The 21590-nt window shown below is 38.3% G+C and overlaps 2 gene segments (V, D, J or C); both read left to right on the top strand.

Moving 5' to 3' along the window:
* Positions 1-10926: 10926 nt before the first annotated feature.
* On the top strand, positions 10927-11433 carry LOC121432735. The segment is given in 2 exon segments: positions 10927-10981; positions 11102-11433. Coding segments are annotated over 2 exon segments (381 nt in total).
* Positions 11434-20391: 8958 nt separating this feature from the next.
* On the top strand, positions 20392-20888 carry LOC121432744. The segment is given in 2 exon segments: positions 20392-20446; positions 20566-20888. Coding segments are annotated over 2 exon segments (378 nt in total).
* The last annotated feature ends 702 nt before the right edge of the window (positions 20889-21590 follow it).

The following is a 21590-nucleotide window of genomic DNA, read 5'->3' on the forward strand; positions in this document are numbered from 1 at the left end:
TGCTCCCGTGTCCACCCTTCCTTTATCCCAACCATCCCATTTCCCCAAGCTCCCCCCTTCTCCCCTTCTCACGTGTCTCACCCTATTTCCCCTTAGCCCCATGCCACCTCACCCCCAAGTTCCCAGGGAGAAGATCTTCACCAAACCTGCAAAAGATAAAGGTCTATTCTCCAAAATATATAAAGAACTCAAGAAACTAGACTTTAAAATGCTAATTAACCCAATTAAAAAATGGGGCACTGAACTAAACAGAGAATTCTCAACAGAAGAAATTCAAATGGCCAAAAGACACTTAAGGTCATGCTCATTCTCCTTGGTGATCAGGGAAATGCAAATTAAAACAACTTTGAGATACCATCTTACACCTGTCAGAATGCCTAAAATCAAAAACACCAATGATAGCCTTTGCAGGAGAGGTTGTGGAGGAAGGGATACCCTCATCCATTGCTGGTGGGAATGAAAACTTGTGCAACCACTTTGGAAATCAGTATGGCGATTTCTCAGGAAATTCGGGATCAACCTACGTCAAGATCCAGTAATACCACTCTTGGGAATATACCCAAGAGATGCCCTATCATATGACAAAAGCATTTGTTCAACTATGTTCATAGCAGCATTGTTTGTAATAGCCAGAACCTGGAAACAACCTAGATGCCCTTCAATGGAAGAATGGATGAAGAAAGTGTGGAATATATACATATTAGAGTACTACTCAGCGGTAAAAACCAATGACTTCTCGAATTTTGCATGCAAATGGATGGAAATAGAAAACACTATCCTGAGTGAGGTATCCCAGACCCAAAAAGATGAACATGGGATGTACTCACTCATAATTGGTTTCTAGCCATAAATAAAGGACATTGAGCATATAATTTGTGATCCTAGAGAAGCTAAATAAGAAGATGGACCCAAAGAAAAACATATAGTCATCTGTCTGGATATGGGAAGTAGACAAGATTGCCAGGCAAAACCTGATAGCTACATTTTTGAAAATTTACCTAAAATAGATACAACATTAATGTTTTCTTATAATGTGAGATTTATATTAAATTTGTGATTGAAATTTATATATATATATATATATATATATATTGTACATAAGATAAATACATTGGACCTTGAACATAAGCCTCCATCTGTACCTAAATGCACTTTTTATGTAATAATTTCTGAAAATACTTTGGACCTATAAATTACTATGCTTTATTATAATAATATTGCATTTGGTGAATTGAGTAGAGTGAAAAGCAGTAAGTTCAAGAGTTAAATTATATTGGTTCAGATCATCTCTTGTTGCAGTACTGAGAATCTCTGATCGACCATCAAAATCTCAAGTGAACTTTGCCAAATGAAGGCACAGGGAACAAGAACAGGGCATTCACATATAATCCTGAGACATTAAAAAAGTGCATCTAACTTTTGTTCACCTTGATTGAGTCCTCTGCAAACTTGGAAGCTTTTGTTGTGGCTACAAAACACAGAGACTGTTGATGGAAACAGATTCTCATTCAAATTTAATGAGAATCTAATAGAATTTTATTTTCCTTTCTGGATGGAAAAAGCTTTCCCAAGAATCAACAAGGAGAAAATATGAAACTGAATGGCTTCTATTCATTCTTTCCTATACACCTAAGAGATTCTTTCTCTTAAGAAGCCTTTTCTACTAATTGGATATGAGTCATGTATAATTGATGAGGGCTGTCCTGAAAATATTTTTTATTGTGATAAACTCTCTGACAATAAACAATTTGGGAAAGAAAAGAGATCAGTTTACAATTTCACATCACAATCAATCAAGAATGAAACTCAACGGAATGGCACTCATCAAGCATGTCAGGAACCAGTAGGCAGAAACTGAAGCAGAGGATATGCAGGAGTGTTTCTTTCAGAAATATTTGCCATATTTTGTTCAGTTTTATGTTTTGTGCCACCCATAAGCATTTGCCTAGAGATAACATTGTTTAAATTGGGTTGGCCTTCTTACATTTGTCATTAATCAAGACAATAACTGAGAGAATTGTCTAGAGTTCAATCAGATAGAAGCATATTCTCAATTGAACTTCCCTCTTCCCAAATGCCTCTAGATTGCATCAGGTTGACAAAATACAACCAAAATAAGGATTTTTTAAAAATCATTTTGTAATAATGAGTATCTGGAATTCCATATTCTATTACCTAGACATAAAACATTCCCTTTACTTTTGTGTTTGCATATGTCTACTAGCTTTCTATCTGTGAAAAAGAGATTTTTCTTTTTTACCGCAGCGTAGTACTCTAATGTGTAGATATTCCATACTTTCTTCATCCATTCTTCCATTGAAGGGCATCTAGGTTGTTTCCAGGTTCTGGCTATTACAAATAATACTGCTATGAACATAGTTGAACAAATGCTTTTGTCATATGATAGGGCATCTCTTGGGTATATTCCCAAGAGTGGTATTGCTGGGTCTAGGGGTAGGTTGATCCCGAATTTCCTGAGAAACTGAAACACTGACTTCCATAGTGGTTGCACAAGATTGCATTCCCACCAGCAATGGATGAGGGTACCCCTTCCTCCACAGCCTCTCCAGCAAAGGTTATCGTTGGTGTTTTTGACTTTAGCCATTCTGACAGGTGTAAGATGATATCTCAAAGTTGTTTTGATTTGCATTTCCCTAATTGCTAAGGAAGTTGAGCATGACCTTAAGTGTCTTTTGGCCATTTGAACTTCTTCTGTTGAGAAATCTCTGTTCAGATCAGTGCCCCATTTTTTAATTGGGTTAATTAGCAATTTAAAGTCTAGTTTCTTGAGTTCTCTATATATTTTGGAGATCAGACCTTTGTCTGTTGCGGGGTTGGTGAAGATTTTCTCCCAGTCAGTAGGTTGCCTTTGTGTCTTAGGATACCAAAAAAGGGATGGATCTCCCTTGCTCTTGGATTGGGAGGATCAACATAGTAAAAATGGCAATTCTACCTAAGGCAATTTATAGATTCAATGCAATCCCCATCAAGATCCCATCAAAATTCTTCACAGATCTGGAGAGGACAATAATCAACTTTATATGGAAAAACAAAAAACCCAGGATAGCCAAAACAATCCTATACAATAAAGGATCTTCTGGAGGCATTACCATCCCTGACTTCAAACTCTATTACAGAGCTACAGTAATGAAAACAGTGTGGTACTGGCATAAAAACAGAGAAGTCGACCAATGGAATCGTTTAGAAGACCCGGATTTTAACCCACAAACCTATGAACACCTCATTTTTGATAAAGGAGATAAAAGTATACAATGGAAGAAAGAAAGCATCTTCAACAAATGGTGCTGGCACAACTGGATGTCAACCTGTAGAAGAATGAAAATAGACCCACATCTTTCACCGTGCACAAAACTCAAGTCCAAATGGATTAAAGACCTCAATATCAGCCTGAACACACTGAAAAGGATAGAAGAGAAAGTGGGAAATACCCTACAACAGATGGGCACAGGAGATCGCTTCCTATGTATAACCCCAGAAGCAAAGACATTAAGGGCAACATTGAATAAATGGGACCTACTAAAACTGAGAAGCTTCTGTAAAGCAAAGGACACTGTCACTAAGACACAAAGGCAACCTACTGACTGAGATTTTTCTTTTTTAAAAAATTTAAAAAATCTGTATTCATGGGTTTCATTTTTTTTGTGTATAAACACGTATGCATGTAGGTACCTACATATGTCAGAAAGGTGTATATGACCCCTTAGAACTGGTCTTACAGGCAGTAGTGAAAACCTCAGCGTAGGTGTTAGTTATGAAACTAATGTCTTCTGGAAGAACAGCAAGCACTCTCAAGTGCTAAGCCATCTATCCGGCCCCAGGGAGAGGAAGGAGGGAAGTGGGAAAGGAGAATGGATAGGGAGATTGATCCCTGGTTGCCACTGATGGATACATGTGTTCTGTCGAGGTATGAGGCAGGTCTTATCTTTCAGAATGGGGTCTGTGGGGTTTACATCTGTGAAAGGGACATGTCAGATTGGAGAGAACTGGGGTTATAAAGAAGATTATGACACAGATAGAATGGAATGGTCTACACTATTCTTAGGCTTTCAGTTAAATTTTTCTTATGGCTTTCAATTCAATTAGTTTGGCAAAAAAGAGTTTTATTGTATACAGAATTATTTGTTATATATATATAACATGAAGTGTGTCCTTAAATTTGCACATTTCTGTCTTTATTTCAGCTTCCAGAGGTGATGTTGTGATGACTCAAACTCCAACCTCCTTGCTTGTCAGCTTTGGAGACCATTTATCATCCATGTACAGGAGGGCTACTGATGTTTTTGAGTTAACTTTGTATCTTGCTACATTACTGAAAGTGTTTATGAGTTATAGAAGTTCCTTGGTAGAATTTTTTTGGTTCCTTAAGTAAACTATCAAATCATAGGGTTAAAAGGAAGGGGAAAGATAGGGAGTGGATCAGAGACAAATGTAGAGCTCAATAAAAATTATAAAAAAGTTTGCATTCCCACCAACAATAGATGAGTGTTCCCTTTCTTCCACATCCTCTCCAGCATAGCTGAGATTTGTTTTTACTGCATGCACTGGCTTTTTGGGATCCTAGTCTGTTTGGATGCACACCTTCCTAGGCCTGGATGGAGCGCAGAGGGCCTTGGACTTCCCACATGGCAAGGTATCCTGCCCTCCTTTAGGACTGGAGGGGGAGGAGAGAGGGAGAGTGGGGGAGTGGAAGGGAAAGCAGAGGAGAGTAGGAAGTGGAAATTTTGAATTGTATTATTTATAAAGCAATAAAAAATAAAAAAAATTGATTAATAAAAAGGAAAAAAGAAATTATTGTCAATCTAGTAGGATTTCCTTTCATGGAACTTAGCTATGTCCCTTTATGTGATATGTGGGTTTTTTTTCTAGTATTTATCTCTAGAACAGGTGGTTTGCATAAATTTATTTGAGAGACTTTTATATTTCAGGATCTGTAGGTTCAGATAGTACTTCATTAACAATATTTTCTGTATGCTCTCCTTTCCTTTTTATACAAAGCCCAAATATAGGTTTGTGTTCATTTAATGGTGTTTCATAACTGCCTATGTTATTCATTTTTTACATTTTTAGTTTTATTTATCATATACCATTGGAATTGCAAAAAATTAATGATTATTTCATATTTTTATTTGTACTCTCCATTATCCTCTTCCCTCTATCACTGGAAACCATATTCTCAAAAATTCCTCTCTAACTGTATTTTTTTTGACTCAGTGAATTTATTTTTTTTTTTTGCTTGCATAAACATGTCTTGGGGCTTATGTACTGCAACACAGTAGGTTTTCAGTGGATTATGTCTACAGCAACAAAAAGAATGGGACAGTCATCCCCAGAAGTAATCAACTGCTAATAGTCTGTTAGTGAATAGTGGGAACTAATTAGACCATCCTTCACTCATGATAAAGTGCTTATTGGTTCAATCTTTTACAGATCTTTGCAGTTAACCTCTCCTGTGAGTTCAAGAGTATATTGATTATGTCCAAAATCCACTAATTCATAGCCCTCCTTGCTATCATTTGGTTCTAACATTCTTCTTATATCCAGTTTGTATTATGCCTTGAGACTGAAGTGGTGGTACACATATCCCATTGAGGATAAGTGTGATCACTCCACAGTTATCCTTGGCACATTTAAGAGTGAGAGCCTCTACATTAAGAACTATTCATTATAGAAAGCAGTTTCTTTGATGAAGGCTGACAACATCACTCATCTATACATACAAACATAATTATGTTGAAGTCAATATAACATTATCCATACCCAACAAAACAGTTTTTAGTTCTTAGGGTATACAACTTCCTCAGCCATGGATACCTGGCTGGCTTTGCAGTACCAGGCATTCTTTCTCTGCCAGAGATTGGGTCACAGTCTAGCTAGAAGGCTCCAGGTTAGCCTTATAATTGGGAATTTTATACCAGTTATCATCCTGTCAAACAGACAGCTGTATTTATAGGTCATGAAGACCAAAACTGAGAAAGACTTTTAATAAAAATTTTTGCCATCAGGGCTTGGAAGAACATATCGAAGAATAGTAAAAGTTAAAAAGTAAAAGCTAGTGAGCAAGAATGAGACTTTTGGCTGAATTCCACCACCAGTTTTCTATGCTCTGCAACCAAAATGCATTGTGTCTTTAGAAATAGTATTTATGACCTAATTCTTGTGGGCAAGCAAGAAAACGGACAGTAGTCTGCATTGTTTTGTGGCTTTGGATCTCTCTCCTATTGAGTCTTCCTATAAATGACACTAGTATCTATCTGTATCTTGTATCTGGTATCTGGGGTTTCTAGAGAAGCAATATACACCATGATGTGTGCTTCACTGATTATTGATTCTGCTTTTAAAATATGAGTAAGAAAATAGTGTGTTTCCTTAGGATTTTTTATACACTCCTACTTTGTGTCACTCTCCGCTATTTTCTATTCTCTCCATACTTAATTCTCTTTGCTCACAGTCTTCTGACTACTTTCACATCACATACATTCTACTATCTTCTTCCCTTTTCAAGTTCTCTTTTTTTTAATTTTTTTCTTTTATTATTGAAAAAAAATATTCTGCCTCCTCCCCGCCTCCCATTTCCCTCCCCCTCCTCCCACTCCTCTCCCCCTCCCCCACTCTTCTCCCCCTCCCTCTCCAGTCTGAAGCGCAGTCAGGGTTCCCTGCCCTGTGGAAAGTCCAAAGTCCTCCCCCCTCCGTCCATGTCTAGGAAGGTGAACATCCAAACTGGCTAGGCTCCCACAAAGCCAGAACCTGAAGTAGGATCAAAACCCAGTGCCTCACTCAGGATAGTGTTTTCTATTTCCATTCATTTGTATGCAAAATTCAAGAAGTCCTTGTTTCTTACTGCTGAGTAGTACTCTAATATGTATATATTCCATACTTTCTTCATCCATTCTTCCATTGAAGGGCATCTAGGTTGTTTCCAGGTTCTGGCTATCACAAACAATGCTGCTATGAGCATCGTAGAGCATATACTTTTGTTCTATGATAAGGCCTCTCTTGGGTATATTCCCAAGAGTGGTATTGCTGGGTCCAGGGGTAAGTTGATCCCGAATTTCCTGAGAAACCGCCATACTGCTGGGAACTCACCAAGACCAGCTGGCCTGGGTCTGGAAAAGCCTGGGATAAAACCGGACTCTCTGAACATAGCGGACAATGAGGACTACTGAGAACTCAAGAACAATGGCAATGGGTTTCTGATCCTACTGCATGCACTGGCTTTGTGGGAGCCTAGGCAGTTTGGATGCTCAACTTACTAGACCTGGATGGAGGTGGGGGTTCCTTGGACTTCCCACAGAACAGGGAACCCTGATTGCTTTTTGGGCTGAGGGAGGGGGGACTTAATTGGGAGAGGGGGAGGGAAATGGGAGGCGGTGGCAGGGAAGAGACAGAAATCTTTAATAAATAAATGAATTAAAAAATTAAAAAAAAAACAGTGCCATTGTCCTTGGCTTCTCAGCAGCCGTCATTGTCCACCATATTCAGAGAGTCCGGTTTTATCCCATGCTTTTTCAGTCACAGTCCAGCTGGCCTTGGTGAGCTCCCAATAGATCAGCCCCACTGTCTCCGTGGGTGGGTGCACCCTTTGTGGTCCTGACTTCTTTGCTCATGTTCTCCCTCCTTCTGCTCCTCATTGGGACATTGGGAGCTCAGCCTGGTGCTCCAGTGTGGGTCTCTGTCTCTATCTCCATCCATCACCAGATGAAGGTTCTATGGTGATATGCAAGATGTTCATCAGTATGGATATAGGATAGGGTCATTTCAGGTTCCCTATCCTCAGCTGCCCCAGGAACTAACTGGGGACATTGCCCTGGGCACCAAGTTCTCTTATCAATTCCTCTCTCATCAAAATGTTATGACTTCCAAACTTTAAAATCTCTAGATTAATTATTCAAACTAGCCCTTTAAAGTTAGGATCCACTTATAATAGTGAACATTGGATATTTATTTTTGTCAGTAAGTATAAATTTTTTAGTTTTAGAAATTTTCTTGTGTGTTTTCTGATTTCAGTTTTCTTTCCTGCTGAACATTAGTCCATTTTTTAATTTAATTATCTGGACATAAGTTGATGGATATCTAAATTGATTAGATTTTCTAGTTATAACTAGCATACATTTATATGAGCATACTTACATATTCATCGGTATACTGTTTGATACATATACTTTGATAAGCACATGTGCATGTACTAAAAGTATGTATGGGTAAAGTATAATTCTGAGCGTAGTAGTGCTTCTCTGTAATACACTGGGAAATTGAGTCATGAAAATTTTGACATCAAGGTCAGTCTGAGAGTTCAAGGGTGTTCTAGATAAATTTGATGCAGTAACGTCAAGTCTAGGTCTCAATAAATCCAAAGACAACCAATCAACTAATCAAAACTTACTTACTCTGTAATTCCTGTGTTTGGTATGTACACAAGTGTTTTTATGATACAGTAACATTCAGAATGGATGATCCTTGAATGGAGTTTGGTGGCATAGTGGGTCTTAGAAGAGATGCCACTGGGTAATGTTAATGGTAGTATTGTTGGCATTGCACTCTGCCAGTCAGTCTCTTACCTGCTAACTGGCTGAAAGGACCCCAAAAGAGCAGTGGAGCTCTAACAAAATTGGTGGCATGGACACCTGCCATTCTGGCTCTGAGATGTATTAGGAAGTAGTGGGAGGGAGACTGCTTGTTAGTTCCTGGCTGCCAGACTATCTTCGACCCAAAATAATCATACAGAAACTATATTAATTAAATCACTGTTTGGCCCATTAACTCTACCTTTTTTTCAGTTAACTTACATATTAATTTAACCCATTTCTATTGATCTGTGTATTGCCTCTTGGCTGTGGCTTACTGGCTAAAGTTCCAGGATCTGTCTCCAGTCGGGCTACATGGTGTCTCTCTGACTCTGCTATTCTTTTACCCAGCATTCTCTCTAGTTTTTCCCACCTAGCTCTGTTCCCTTAGAGCTCTGCTATAGGCTCAAAGCAGTTTATTTATTCATTAATGATAATCAGAACATAGAGATGGAAATACCACATCACTTTCCCTTTTCTGTTTAAACAAAAAAAAAAGGTTTTATTTTTGCCACAGTAAAATTACATATAACAAAACAGGTATCAAGCAAGAATTGCTGCTACAATACTTTTATCTACTTTATCTTTTATCATAACTAATAAAAACTATAAGTTCTTCAACTCCATTAAAGGCTCCAGAAGGATATAATGTTACCTAAGAAAATAGGAAGTTCTTTGTAAGCAACTTCCAAACTCTAGAATTGAAACAGACATCTTGCTATCTGGGCGCATTAAGGAGTGTAGGTTTTAGCTCTTCTTGGAAGTTCTGGTAGAATTCTGCATTAAAACCATCTGGTCCTGGGCTCTTTTCAGTTGGGAGGTTTTTGATGACAGCTTCTATTTCCTCACAACTTATAGGTCTATTTAAATTGTTCACCTTATTTAATTTTGATATATGGTACTTATCTAAAAAATGTCCATTTCTTTTACATTTTCCAATTTTGTAGCATACAGGCTTTTGTAGTAAAATCAAATGATTCTCTGAATTTCCTTAGTGTCTGTTGTTATGTCCCCCTTTTCATTTTGATCTTGTTAATTTGAGTGTTCTCTCTCCACCTTTTGATTAGTTTGGATAGGGGTCCATTCAGCTTATAATTTACAGTCCATAACTGAGTTAAATCAATGAAAAAATTTGAAGCAGAAATACAAAGGTAAAACTGAAGCTAAGACAATGAAAAATGACCTAAGATCATCCACCAGGCATTGACAATGCTCACAGTGAACTGAGCTCTCCCACATCAATCATAAAGAACAAACTTGATATCAGTACAATTTAATGGAATTAATTCAATAACCAAAATTCCCTCTTCTCAATATATATGTTTGTGTCAACATGACAAAAACAAACTTTTAAACTGGGACACTTGAGTATGAGCATGATTAAATCTGTGAAGAATGGAAGAAGTAATAAATACATTCTTCATGATTATAGCTGCTTACCCTCTGACTTCCAGATTCTATTTTACACATGACGCTGGAGAAATTAGAAAGGTATACAAGAGGTGAGAATTTATACTGTAAGATATATGAATTACCATGAAAAAGGGTTATAAACACTGAATGAAAATAAAAGGACAACTAATTAACACTAAGGACACAGATTTCAGGTAATCGTGGATAAACAGCTGATTCTGCTCATTGCTGTCTGTCCAGTAGGGGTTACTTTACCAGTCTTTCCAGCAGATGTCACCAAGAACACATGTATTCACCATTAAGGGTTCCAGAGTAGAAAGGTCAGCCAGGGAGCATAAGAAAAATAGAGTGAACACAAGGGTAGGAACTGAATCATGGCAATACAAAAAAAAATGGTTTGGATTTAGATTTCTTGAAGAACTCTCTCTGGCCTCAAAAATATTCACATGTACTTGAGGCCAGCCTTGTCTACAGGGTGAGTTCCAGTACAGCCAGGGTTGTTTAACAGAGAAATCCTGTCTTGACCCAGCATAAAAGAATATCCACATGTCCAAATTAAACTGACTTTTAAAACATCTTCCAGTTTCTTGAAATGCCTTTGTAAAAGATGAATAGTAGAACTAGCGAGAAATCCCAGTCACAATCCACATAAAAATTCCCCTCTCAGCACAGCAGAGGCAGACTGTCCCATGAGTCTTAGAGAGGAAGAAATTTTCTGCAGAACACACCAAAATGTCTTGGTATGACCCAGAAAAGTGGGACCTGATGTTGGTGCATGGTCAGTTACTAAGGTGAGACTGCTGGGCATCTGTGCCCATATCATCTAGACCCCACTTATTTGCATGTAATCAGAGAATGCCCCAATATTCTGAGGACTTTTTAACAGACTGGTCACACTCTGTGCTGAAGTCACTCCCAATCAGGACACAGGACAGACATGAGGGCTCCTGCTCATCTCCTGGGGCTCTTGTTGCTCTGGATCCCAGGTATGGATGATAGCAATGCTTATTTCAGTGTGGTCAGTGCTACCTGGCTTTTTGATAGCTCTGTGAACTGAAAAGACAGCATTATATATGTTGTTGTGTTTTTTTCTTTCTCAATGCTAGGTTCCAGATGTGACATCCAGATGACCCAGTCTCCTTTTCAGACTGCATCACTAGGAGACACAGTAACTATCAAGTGTCAAGCCAGTCAGAACATTAATGATGAATTAAACTGGTATCAGCAAAAACCAGGAAAATCTCCTAAACTCCTAATCTATGCTGCATCCAGATTGTTTGCTGGAGTCCCATCCAGGTTCAGTGGCAGTGGTTCTGGCAGAGATTTTACCCTCACCATCAGCAGTGTTGAGACAGAAGACATCGCAACTTACTACTGTAAACAGGATTTAACTTACCCACACACAGTAGAACAAATCATAACAATAATCACAGAGTAAAGCAGAAGTGTAAGCCTAGACTGAGTTAGCTGCTCCTCCAGGGGCCTCTACCTCCTGAGATCATTATGCAGAAGAAGCAGGCTTGGCAGTGCACTGAGTGGTTTCAGAATAAAAGACTATGACGTTTCCTCTGCTTCCTTGGCCCCTGGAAGCAAACACTCAACAACATAAATTCTGATTTAGTAAAGATACTGTTCAGTATCCTGAAGAAATTTGGATTATTATGTCTATTTGAATTCACACAGCAAAGAAAAATTCAAGGTAGAATCTTTAGAAAGATGAAAAAAAGGAATGATATTTTTCAGGAAAGCCTTATTGTTGAAGGAAGGCTGCTTGCTCATTTCCCTGCTGATCAGACTCCCAAAATAATCACACAAAGGTTACATTATTTAAATCACTGCTTGACCCATTAGCTCTAGCTTATTATTTTCTAACTCTTACATCTTAATCTAACCCATCTCCATTAATCTGTGCATCACCATGTGGTTGTGGCCTACTAGCAAAATTTCAGCATGTCTGTCTCCTGCAGTGGCTCCATGACTTCTCCCTTAACTCTGCATTCCTTCTCCCAGGATTCACTTTAGTTTCCCCCATGTAGCTCTTTCTGCCCTGCTCTGCTATAGACTCAAAACAGTTCTTTATTAACCAATGCTATTCACAGCATACCATTGGGAAATACCACATCAGGAGCAGAAGGAGGGAGAACATGTTGAGCAAGGAAGTCAGGACCGCGAGGGGTGCACCCACCGAGACAATGGGGCTGATCTATTGGGAGCTCACCAAAGCCAGCTGTCCTGGGACTGAAAAAGCATGGGATAAAACCGGACTCTCTGAACATGGCGAACAATGAGGGCTGATGAGAAGCCAAGGACAATGGCACGGAATTTTGATCCTACTTCATGTTCTAGCTTTGTGGGAGCCTAGCAAGTTTGGATGTTCACCTTCCTAGACATGGACCAAGGGGGGCAGACCTTGGACTTTCCACAGGGCAGGGAACCCTGACTGCTCTTTGGACTGGAGAGGGAGGAGGAGAGGAGTTGGGGGAGGGGGAGATGGGTGGGAGGAGGGGGAGGGAAATGGGAGGCTGGGAGGAGGCGGATACTTTTTTTTCCTTTTCTCAATAAAAAAAAAGAAAATTCAAATTTAATAAAGAATTAGGCAATCTATTTCAGGGGTATTTTCCATCTCTCTCTCTCTCTCTCTCTCTCTCTCTCTCTCTCTCTCTCTTTGGATTTTTTGAGACAGGGTTTCTCTGTAGTTTTTGGTTTCTGTCCTGGAACTAGCTCTTGAAGACCAGGCTGGTCTCGAACTCACAGAGATCCGCCTGCCTCTGCCTCCCGAGTGCTGGGATTAAAGGCGTGCGCCACTACCACCTGGCTTACATCTCTTTCTGTTTGTTCAGCACTTCCTTTGTAGTATGATTTGACCTTTCTATATCTCCCTGACCTACAGGATTATTTGGTATACCTGTAATTACTTTATATTATAATAAGCAAAAACCCATTTCTTTTTCTTAGATAAATATGCTCAATCGTTTTCTGTCTTTATTTGTGCAGGAATTCCCATGATGACCATGACTTCTAATAAATGTGTGATTACTGAATCAGCCTTTTCTGAACTCAAGGCAGTTGCCTATTGAAAACATGAATACATGTCTGAGGTGTGGCATACATATTTTAATTTACCATATTCCATAAATTAGAACACATCTATCTGCCATATTTCATTCCTTTGAGTACCGTTAGGGTTACTCTATGCAGACAATGATGTTTGATTATAGAAAGAGTAAATAGGACACATCTTTATAATCTCCTTAGTTTGTTGCCATGTAATAGCAAACTCTTTCTTTAAACCTTTGCTATTGACATGATGTTTTTAAGAAATTCAGAGGCCTGCAACACACTTTCAACCAATAATTTTTCAATTTCTTTGTTACCTTGTGCTAGAGGACCTTGCAGACATGTAAGGGATCAGTTGTGTGTTATGTATATATGATAATGCCTATTCCTGATTATGTCTTGCACCTGGATGAACAATGAAATTATATCATATGGTATAACTACAACAGTTTCAGTGTATAAGAAAACTCTTCCTGCATATTGTAAATCAGTCACTATATTGAGAGGTTCATTAAAATCTCTTACTACCCGAAGAATAGCATATCATTCTGCTTTCTGGAAAGAATTATAAGGGCTTTGTTCCACCTTACTTAATTTTTCTGATTTGTATCCTGCCTTCCCTGTTTTATTTGCATCAGTATAAAATGTAAGGGCTCCTGTTATTGGTGAATCACATACAATCTGGGGAAGAATCCAAGAAGTTCTCTTTATAAGGATAAGTCTATCATTTTGGGGATAGTTACTATCAATTTCTCCCAAAATTTTAGAACAAGCCCTTTGACAGGGATCATTGTCTTCCCATAACTTTTTGTTTTACTTCATCAGCAAGAAAAGGCACTATAATCTCAGCTGAGTCTATACATTCTAATTGATGAAGTCTCAGTTTGCTTTTTATAATCAATTAAGAGACCTTTTCCACAAAAGTTTTTATTTTTTCACTTGGTTTGTGTGGTAAAAATATACATTCTAAGATAACATCATCCCTCTGCATTAAAATTCCTATAGGAGAAATTTTGGAAGGCAATAAAACTAGAATACAATTAAGATTTGAATTTACCCTATTCACATGTGCCTCCTGTAATTTCTCCTTAACAAGCCAATTGCTTTTCCGCTTCAGTTCTTAATTCTCTGGGACTATTCAAGTCTTTATCACCATCTATGGTTTTGTTTAAATAAATGATTAAATCAGATGTTATCCCAACTGCCAGTTGTAGACCGGAAATATCTCCCAATAATCTTTGAAACTCATTAAGTGTCCTCAACCAGTCTCTCCTAATTTGTTCCTTTCATGTACTAAATTTTTGTAAACCAATTCTGTAACCTAGCTAAGTAACAGAATCTCCTCTTTGGATCATTTTAGGAGCAATCTGTATCCCCATTTAGGCAAGACTTTCTTTATTTCATCAAACATCCTTTCTACAGTCTCTGTATTTGAATCAGATAACAAAATATCACCTTTGTAACAGTAAATTATAGACTTAGGAAATTGCTTATGAATTATTTCCAATGGCTGGCTGACAAAGTATTGACACAGAGTGGGGCTATTGAGCATTCCCTATGGGAGGATAGTCCATTGATATCTTCTTGTAGACTGAGAATTATTTTAAGTAGTCTATGTGAAGGCAAACATTTCTCTACCCTTTTCTTGTAAAGGTATAGTGAAGAAACAATCCTTTAAATCAAAAATTATGAGAGGCCATCCATTTGGTAACAGAGAAGGCAGATAAATTCCAGATTTTAGAGGGCCCATAGCTTGAATAACCTTGTTGATAGGCCTTAGATCTGTCACCATTTTCCAGATTTCTTTTTAACAACAAATACAGGAGAATTCCAAGGGTTGGAAGATTCTTCTATAAGTAGAGAATCTAGTTTCTCTTGTACCAGCTGTCCTAAAGCTTGCAACTTTTCCTTAGCTAGAGTCCACTGCTTAACCCATATTGCTTTCTCAGTTAACCATTTTGAAGGTAGGGCTCTTTGTACCTCTGAAGATATCTTTATCAATTGCTTTGTGTTCCTGCTTAGCCTGAATAACTGGTGTTTGTTGTCTGTAATATCTTCTAAAACTTTTCTCAGAAACATAAATTTTTGGGGCTGCAGGAATATTAATCTGGGTATTCCATTGCTGTAATAGGTCATGACCCCCCTAATTCACTGCAAAATTGGCTATATATGGGCTTAGTCTTCCTATTTGCCCTTCTGTCCCTATGCATTCAACCCATCTCGTGCTTTGTTTTACCTGAGATAGGGTGCCAGTTACCAAGAACAGAATATCTACCTCTTGTAGAGGCCAATCCAGATGCCAAGATTCTGGAGTAATAATATTTACATCCACACCCATGTCTAATAAGGATTCAATAAAAATGCCATTTATACAAACTCTTAGCTTTGGTCTTTGACCATTTATAGAAGTCTGCTAAAATATATATTTCCTCTGTCCTACTGGAGTTTTTGAATCATCCTCCACATTTAATCCATCATCCAGACCAGTATTGCTTTTTAGAGCAGTCATTGGATTTTTTAAATTTTCCTAGCAAGACACATTCTCCACAGAAACTGGGAACGACTGGGCCACATTTATCATGGGGACCCGTGAGAGGCACCACATCACATTTCCCAATGGTATCAGGTTGCCTTGTCAATCTGTCATTGACCTACATTCATTGGTACAATGTTGACCTTTGCCACACCTCCTACATATACCTGGAGGCTCAGTCCTTTTATTTCTGCCATTCCCAGAGAAGACAATATTGCTAGGAATCCATTGTCTACAGTCCATTTTCACATGTCCCATTCTACCAGAATTAAAACATTTGGTATTCTGAAGTCTTCTCTTATCATTGTAATTAGCTTCTCCTACCCGAGCTTCAGTACCCTAGTCACGTGTCTCAACATTCATTGTATGAAAAACCAGTTCATCCATGGGTGATGATCTGATTTTTAAAGCCCCAAGGATCTGTTTGTATTCTCATATTATGTTGGCAAAGATTCAATTATTATATGTCTAGCTTCTGGGTCAGTTACCCCTATTTGTACAGCAACAGTTAGTCTTTGCAAAAAATGACTAAAAGTTTCTCTCTGACCCTGTTTCACACTAAAATATGAATCAACTCTCTTTTCTAATTCATGAATCCTGTCCCAAGTCTTTAAAGCTGCTATGCTACATAGGGACAAAGTGTGGTCATCCTAAAGAGCTTGATCCTGAGGATCAGCATAAACTCTGTTGCCTGAAATTTGATCTAGGGAAACCTCAAGTCCTTTTGCTTCTTTCTTGTTGCTCTAACATTTTTGTTTCCTCTTTTAAAAAGCACCCCAAAGCAATTGCATTCCACTTTCTAGGACTGCTGAGGTTAACTGTGCCCAATCTTAAAGTGTGGCTTTGCTACTGAAAACCCACGTTTTGACCATTTCTCTAACAAAGGATAAGCTATAATTGTTTGTTTAATTTCTTTTTGATTAGTCATATTCATGGGCTCCATGTATATTTCTTGACAACCTTAGGATACTTGGAGCCAGATACTTTTTCTGATGTTATTATTGGAAAGGCAGGAAGAACTCTTGGGAAACTATCCCAGAGATTTTTACATACAGATGAGGTTAAATTTTGCCTTTTTACCATTTTTTCCTGGTCATCGAATTTTATATTTTCATCAATATTTTCAAATTTGTTTACCACTCCATTTTTTAATTCTGCTCTAATGCCCTCATTAAGTATTCCAAGGTATGAAGTCTGTCCAGTAGAGATAATGTTTCATCCTTGGACATAATCTTTATAGCATACATATTACCTTCCTGGAGAGACATTCTATCAATCAATCTGTCATACCCCTTTGACAGAGTCAATTAAGACATTCAACAGTGCAAATTCTCTCAAATAATGTTTCATCATCCACTGCCATTGATTGTGTTTTATTTGACAAATCAACTGTTTCCTTTTGTAGAGTGCTGAATCTTCCTTTAAATGAATTACTATCAGTCTGTACCATTTCCAAAAGTATCTCAGTTGACTGAGTTTGGTTAGTTAAGTTATCCGTTTCCATCTTCAGATTTCCAACCTCTTTCTTGAAGAATGCGGTTTCAGTCTGAAAAGACTGCACCACCTCTAAAAATGCCTCATTCCTAGCCCTATTATCAAACCATTTTAAAAGAAAAACATATTGAATAGAAGACTAATCCCCAGAAACAAAAATAGTGATGTAGAAGGAACATCATATAATTCTTGTATAACCTCATACATGGTGTAATTAAAGAGACTATTGAAACCTCAGACAGTTAGATTGTCTGAAATATTGGCCCTTTAAATTAGCAACTTATGCTCTATATTTAGGATATTAAATCTTACCTGTGGTTCAATTATCTGGATTACATGCAACAGCCGTAACCTGCTAGTAAGTGTCCTGAGCTACCTACAAAACCAATCCAGTCTGAAAACTGAGTTTAGAGCAATATGGTGAAAGATAAATCACAGACTCTGTGCTCTGCGGATGTCTATAGAGCAATGGAATAGGCAAATGCAAATAAATCATTAGAACGCCACAGAAGTGCTAGCTCAGACAGGGAGGTGGGAGGCAAATGGTAGGGTGCATGGGTACTTGAAGCCATTACAAGGCATGCTCCATGTACAAACTGCAGCTGACTGAGGGAGGGCTTGGGCACCAAGCCAGACACATTCAGAGCTGATGGCAGGCAGTAGAGCTGGGGGTCTAAAATCAAATGCTGGGCACCAGATGATGCTGTAAAACATTTCCACACCAGTTCAGAATTATTGATAATAAAAAGGGTTATTTATTTAAGGGGAAAAACTTACTGATCACTGTCCTAAACAACAGTCCTCTGAGCGCAAACTGGAAACAGAGTCTAGCAGCCAGTACGGGAGCCAGAAGCCAGAGAGTGGGTGCACACTTCCCGCTGCTTTTTAAACTATAAGAGGCCATGCCAAGTGGGATGGTATCTTAAAGGCTATTATCTGAAGGAGTAGAATGTGCTCGCACAGCATTGAACACTCCATATTTTCCCCCACAGAAATCTACCAATGCAAGACTGAGACCATAGGTCAGTTGTAGACTTGGCTTTACTATCAATGTTTCCTCAGGTCAAATATTAAGATTAAGGCATTCAGCCTTGTTTCTGAGACTGTTGATATTCTGGATGACTGATAGTAACAGCAGACCTGAATGAGGAAAACATTGAAAGAGGGATTAGTCCTTAGTGCACAGTGTGCTTTTGTTCTTCCCAGACTTCCCATGGTAATATCTCCTGAAGATGTCTCCATAGAGCCCATGCTACCTTTTCCTAGCTGCTAAGAAAAGTTCAAATTGCCCCTTTCTCTTTCTGTCTCTTCCCTAAGCATGCATGTACTTACTTTTGATTTTTCTCATTGTTGGAAGTTCCTTTCCAGCTTCTGTAACATAGTTCCTTTCTTGTCTTTATGACTAACACAAAGGGCTTGGCTTTCTCTTTTCCACTTTTCTATTTCTCTTCTTCAGTAAGTTACTGAGATATACAACTTATTTACTGTATTGTCTGAATCTCCAACTCTTAGAATCCTTCCTCTAGTGTGTTTAAAATTATTTTGTTTTTAAGACTTTAAATACAAAGAGACTACAAGCTTTCCTGGTTTATTTTATACTCTATAATCTTCAATGTCTACTTCTACAATTGTGCATACACAATTCTTTAGTATGTTATTTTCAAACCACTATATATTTGTTCAATAAAATGATTTGACTTTCAATAGTCTAAGCATTCTTTGATATTGGAGTTACAAAAAACTGTTGGATATTCTCCACCAGAACATGTATATATAGAAGGGTACAATTTCTCAAATTTTCATGCAGGATTTTAAAAATAAAAAATAAAGTCTGGAATTTTAATGTGGTAATCAGACTTACACATTAAATCTTTTGTGGACAACAGAAAAAAAATTATGGATTTATTTCTAAGAAAGGGTGATTCAGAAGACTAGAAAGGTTTCAGTAAGACAGACCATCATAGGCATATAATCTGGCACTGTTTAGTGTTGAGTCTATGATTTCCTTATTTTGATAGGAACCAGCTTTCCAGAGGGCTGCATAGTGATGCTGATACTGCTCTCTACAGTTCACTTCTCACTGATCTTCAAGGTGAAAAACCAAAGAGCAACATACCAAGTTTTCACTTCAAGTGTATTTCACATCTGGAGGAAAACAGTTTTGAAAAAAAAAAGAAGTTATGAACATTAGACCCAATGTCTATAGATAATTATTAAGTTATATTAAATAATTTATTGCTTTTATAACATATTATTACTAATTCTGAGAAAGTGTACATCATGACTAACAACCCACCATAATAACATTATCACATGTTCTCCCACTGAGCCTGAGCTTTATGAAAGAGAAACATTACCTTTCTCTTGCGGATAGATGAGGGAAATGTTCATTCCTGAGGAGTCAAGAAAAGCTGGCACCTCTTGCTTCCTCCCATAGCTTGCCCTATGTGAGGCACATATCCAGTGTTTCTATAGTTCTATTTTCTATCTTGAGACCCTCTGCTTGTATCAGGCTGCACATAATCTGATTCAAACAAATGAAATAAATTATAACTTTTAGAAATCCTAATTACACTGATGATATTTCATACATGTCCAGGAAAACATTGAGAAGCCAAGGGAGGTGGGCTGGTTTGGCCCATCTCTTGTATGTCTTTGTGCCAGAAAGCTGATATTGCCCTAAGTGAACTTCTTTTTAAGGAGAATCTTCTATTTAACCATCTTGTATTTATGCATAACACTTGTTCCATTATTGCAATTCACAGAACATAAAACAGACCAGAGGATCTTCATTAAGCAACTAATAAGCAGATGCAAAGTCCCAAAGCTTAGCATTAGGCATATCTCTGGTAGTGCTTTAAGGGAAGGAGAGGAAAGATCAGAGGATCCAGAGAGTTCACTGGATGAAAATATGGCCAACAGAATCAACTAACCAGGATTTATGGGTACTCAAAGATCAGGGAGACTGTATATGTCTCTCAGATCCTTTACAGATATGTTATGAGTGAGTAGTTTGATGCTACTGTGAGATCCCTAACAGTGGGAGTGGGGGCTCTCTCTGACTCTTTAGGCTGTGGAACCCTTTCATCTATAATTTTAAAGCTTAAAAAAATTGCATTCTCTGTAGGCACATGTGAAGTTTGGCCTTGAGCTTCTGTAGACACTGGGTTTGTGCTTAGTTACATAAGCCTGACAGCTGTGCCCAGCACTAACTGGTTTCCAATGATTTGCATGCACTCACTGTACAGCTTTGAGGACTTCCTCATATACCAGTCAGACCCTGTGCAGGTGTCATTGAAGTCAGTACTTAACATGGAAATGAGGGCCCCTGTTAAGCTCTTTGGGCTCTTGTTGCTCTGGTTTCCAGGTAAAATAGGACTAAAATGGGATTTTCACTGTAATACAGTGATTATTGACTGGTAATTTGGGGAAGTTCTCTCTTATGATGCTTAATTCTGTGGATATTTATTCTGTCTCTATTTCTAGGTATCAGATGTGACATCCTGATAACCCAATCTCCATCTTCTCTGTCTGCATCTCTGGGAGAAAGAGTCACTATCAGTTGTCGGGCCAGTCAGTACATTAGTAATTATTTAAACTGGTACCAGCAGAAACCAGGGAATGCTCCTACGCTCCTGATCTACCATGCAACCAACTTGGAAAATGGGGTGTCATCTAGGTTCAGTGGCAGTGGATCTGGGACAGATTTCAGTCTCACCATCAGCAGCCTTGAGCCTGAAGACACTGCAATTTATTACTGTCAACAGACTAGTAATCCTCGTCCCACAGTGATGCAAGTCATAACATAAACCTCCATGGAAGCAGAAGTGTGAAACTGAGCTGCTTCAGCTGCTCCACGTCATGCCTCACTGAAACATTTTCTCACAAGTCACAGGACTTTTTAAAAGTTCATAGAGAGCCATTTGTTTTTGTAGAAGATGCTAAACAGTCCTCTCTGTACCCTATCTTCCTCTCTCTTCATTTACAGCAATACAGAATATCAATGACTTTTCTGCCTTAATGAAGTGTTTCCCATAAACAGTCTGAGTTGCATCACCATGGGGAAATCATACAGAAGAGCAGAAACTATTGGGGGCATTCCAAGCAAAAGTCATCTAAATGTAATGAATTAGTTTTTAAGCAACAACATTTAAATGACAGGGAAATATTATTAAAAGAAACTGACTGTAGAATGAATTACTGCTTTGTAGGAGAAGCGCAGCCCAATGGGGGGCGTGTCTGCCTCGGGCTAATGTTTACGCAAAAATCTGGCAGGCCTGAGCCCTGCAGGTCCTTTTTTGTATTTTCCTGGCATCGCTGGATCCCTGGTGTTGTAAGCTATCCCTTCATTAAAATTTGCTCTTTCACATTAAGCTAGCCTGGTTAATACGCCGCTTACAAGTTCCTGTTGATTTGTTACTTTTTGCTTATATTTTATTTCCTTTCCCCAGATTTTTAAAGAGGATTTTATGTTTGTTTTTTTATTTTATGTGTGCAAGCATTTTGTGTGT

Source organism: Microtus oregoni, unplaced genomic scaffold (genome assembly GCF_018167655.1).
Source record: "Microtus oregoni isolate MIOR12 unplaced genomic scaffold, Mior012 000002F_ref0000024, whole genome shotgun sequence".
In the NCBI taxonomy this organism is placed as follows: Eukaryota; Metazoa; Chordata; class Mammalia; order Rodentia; family Cricetidae; genus Microtus; species Microtus oregoni.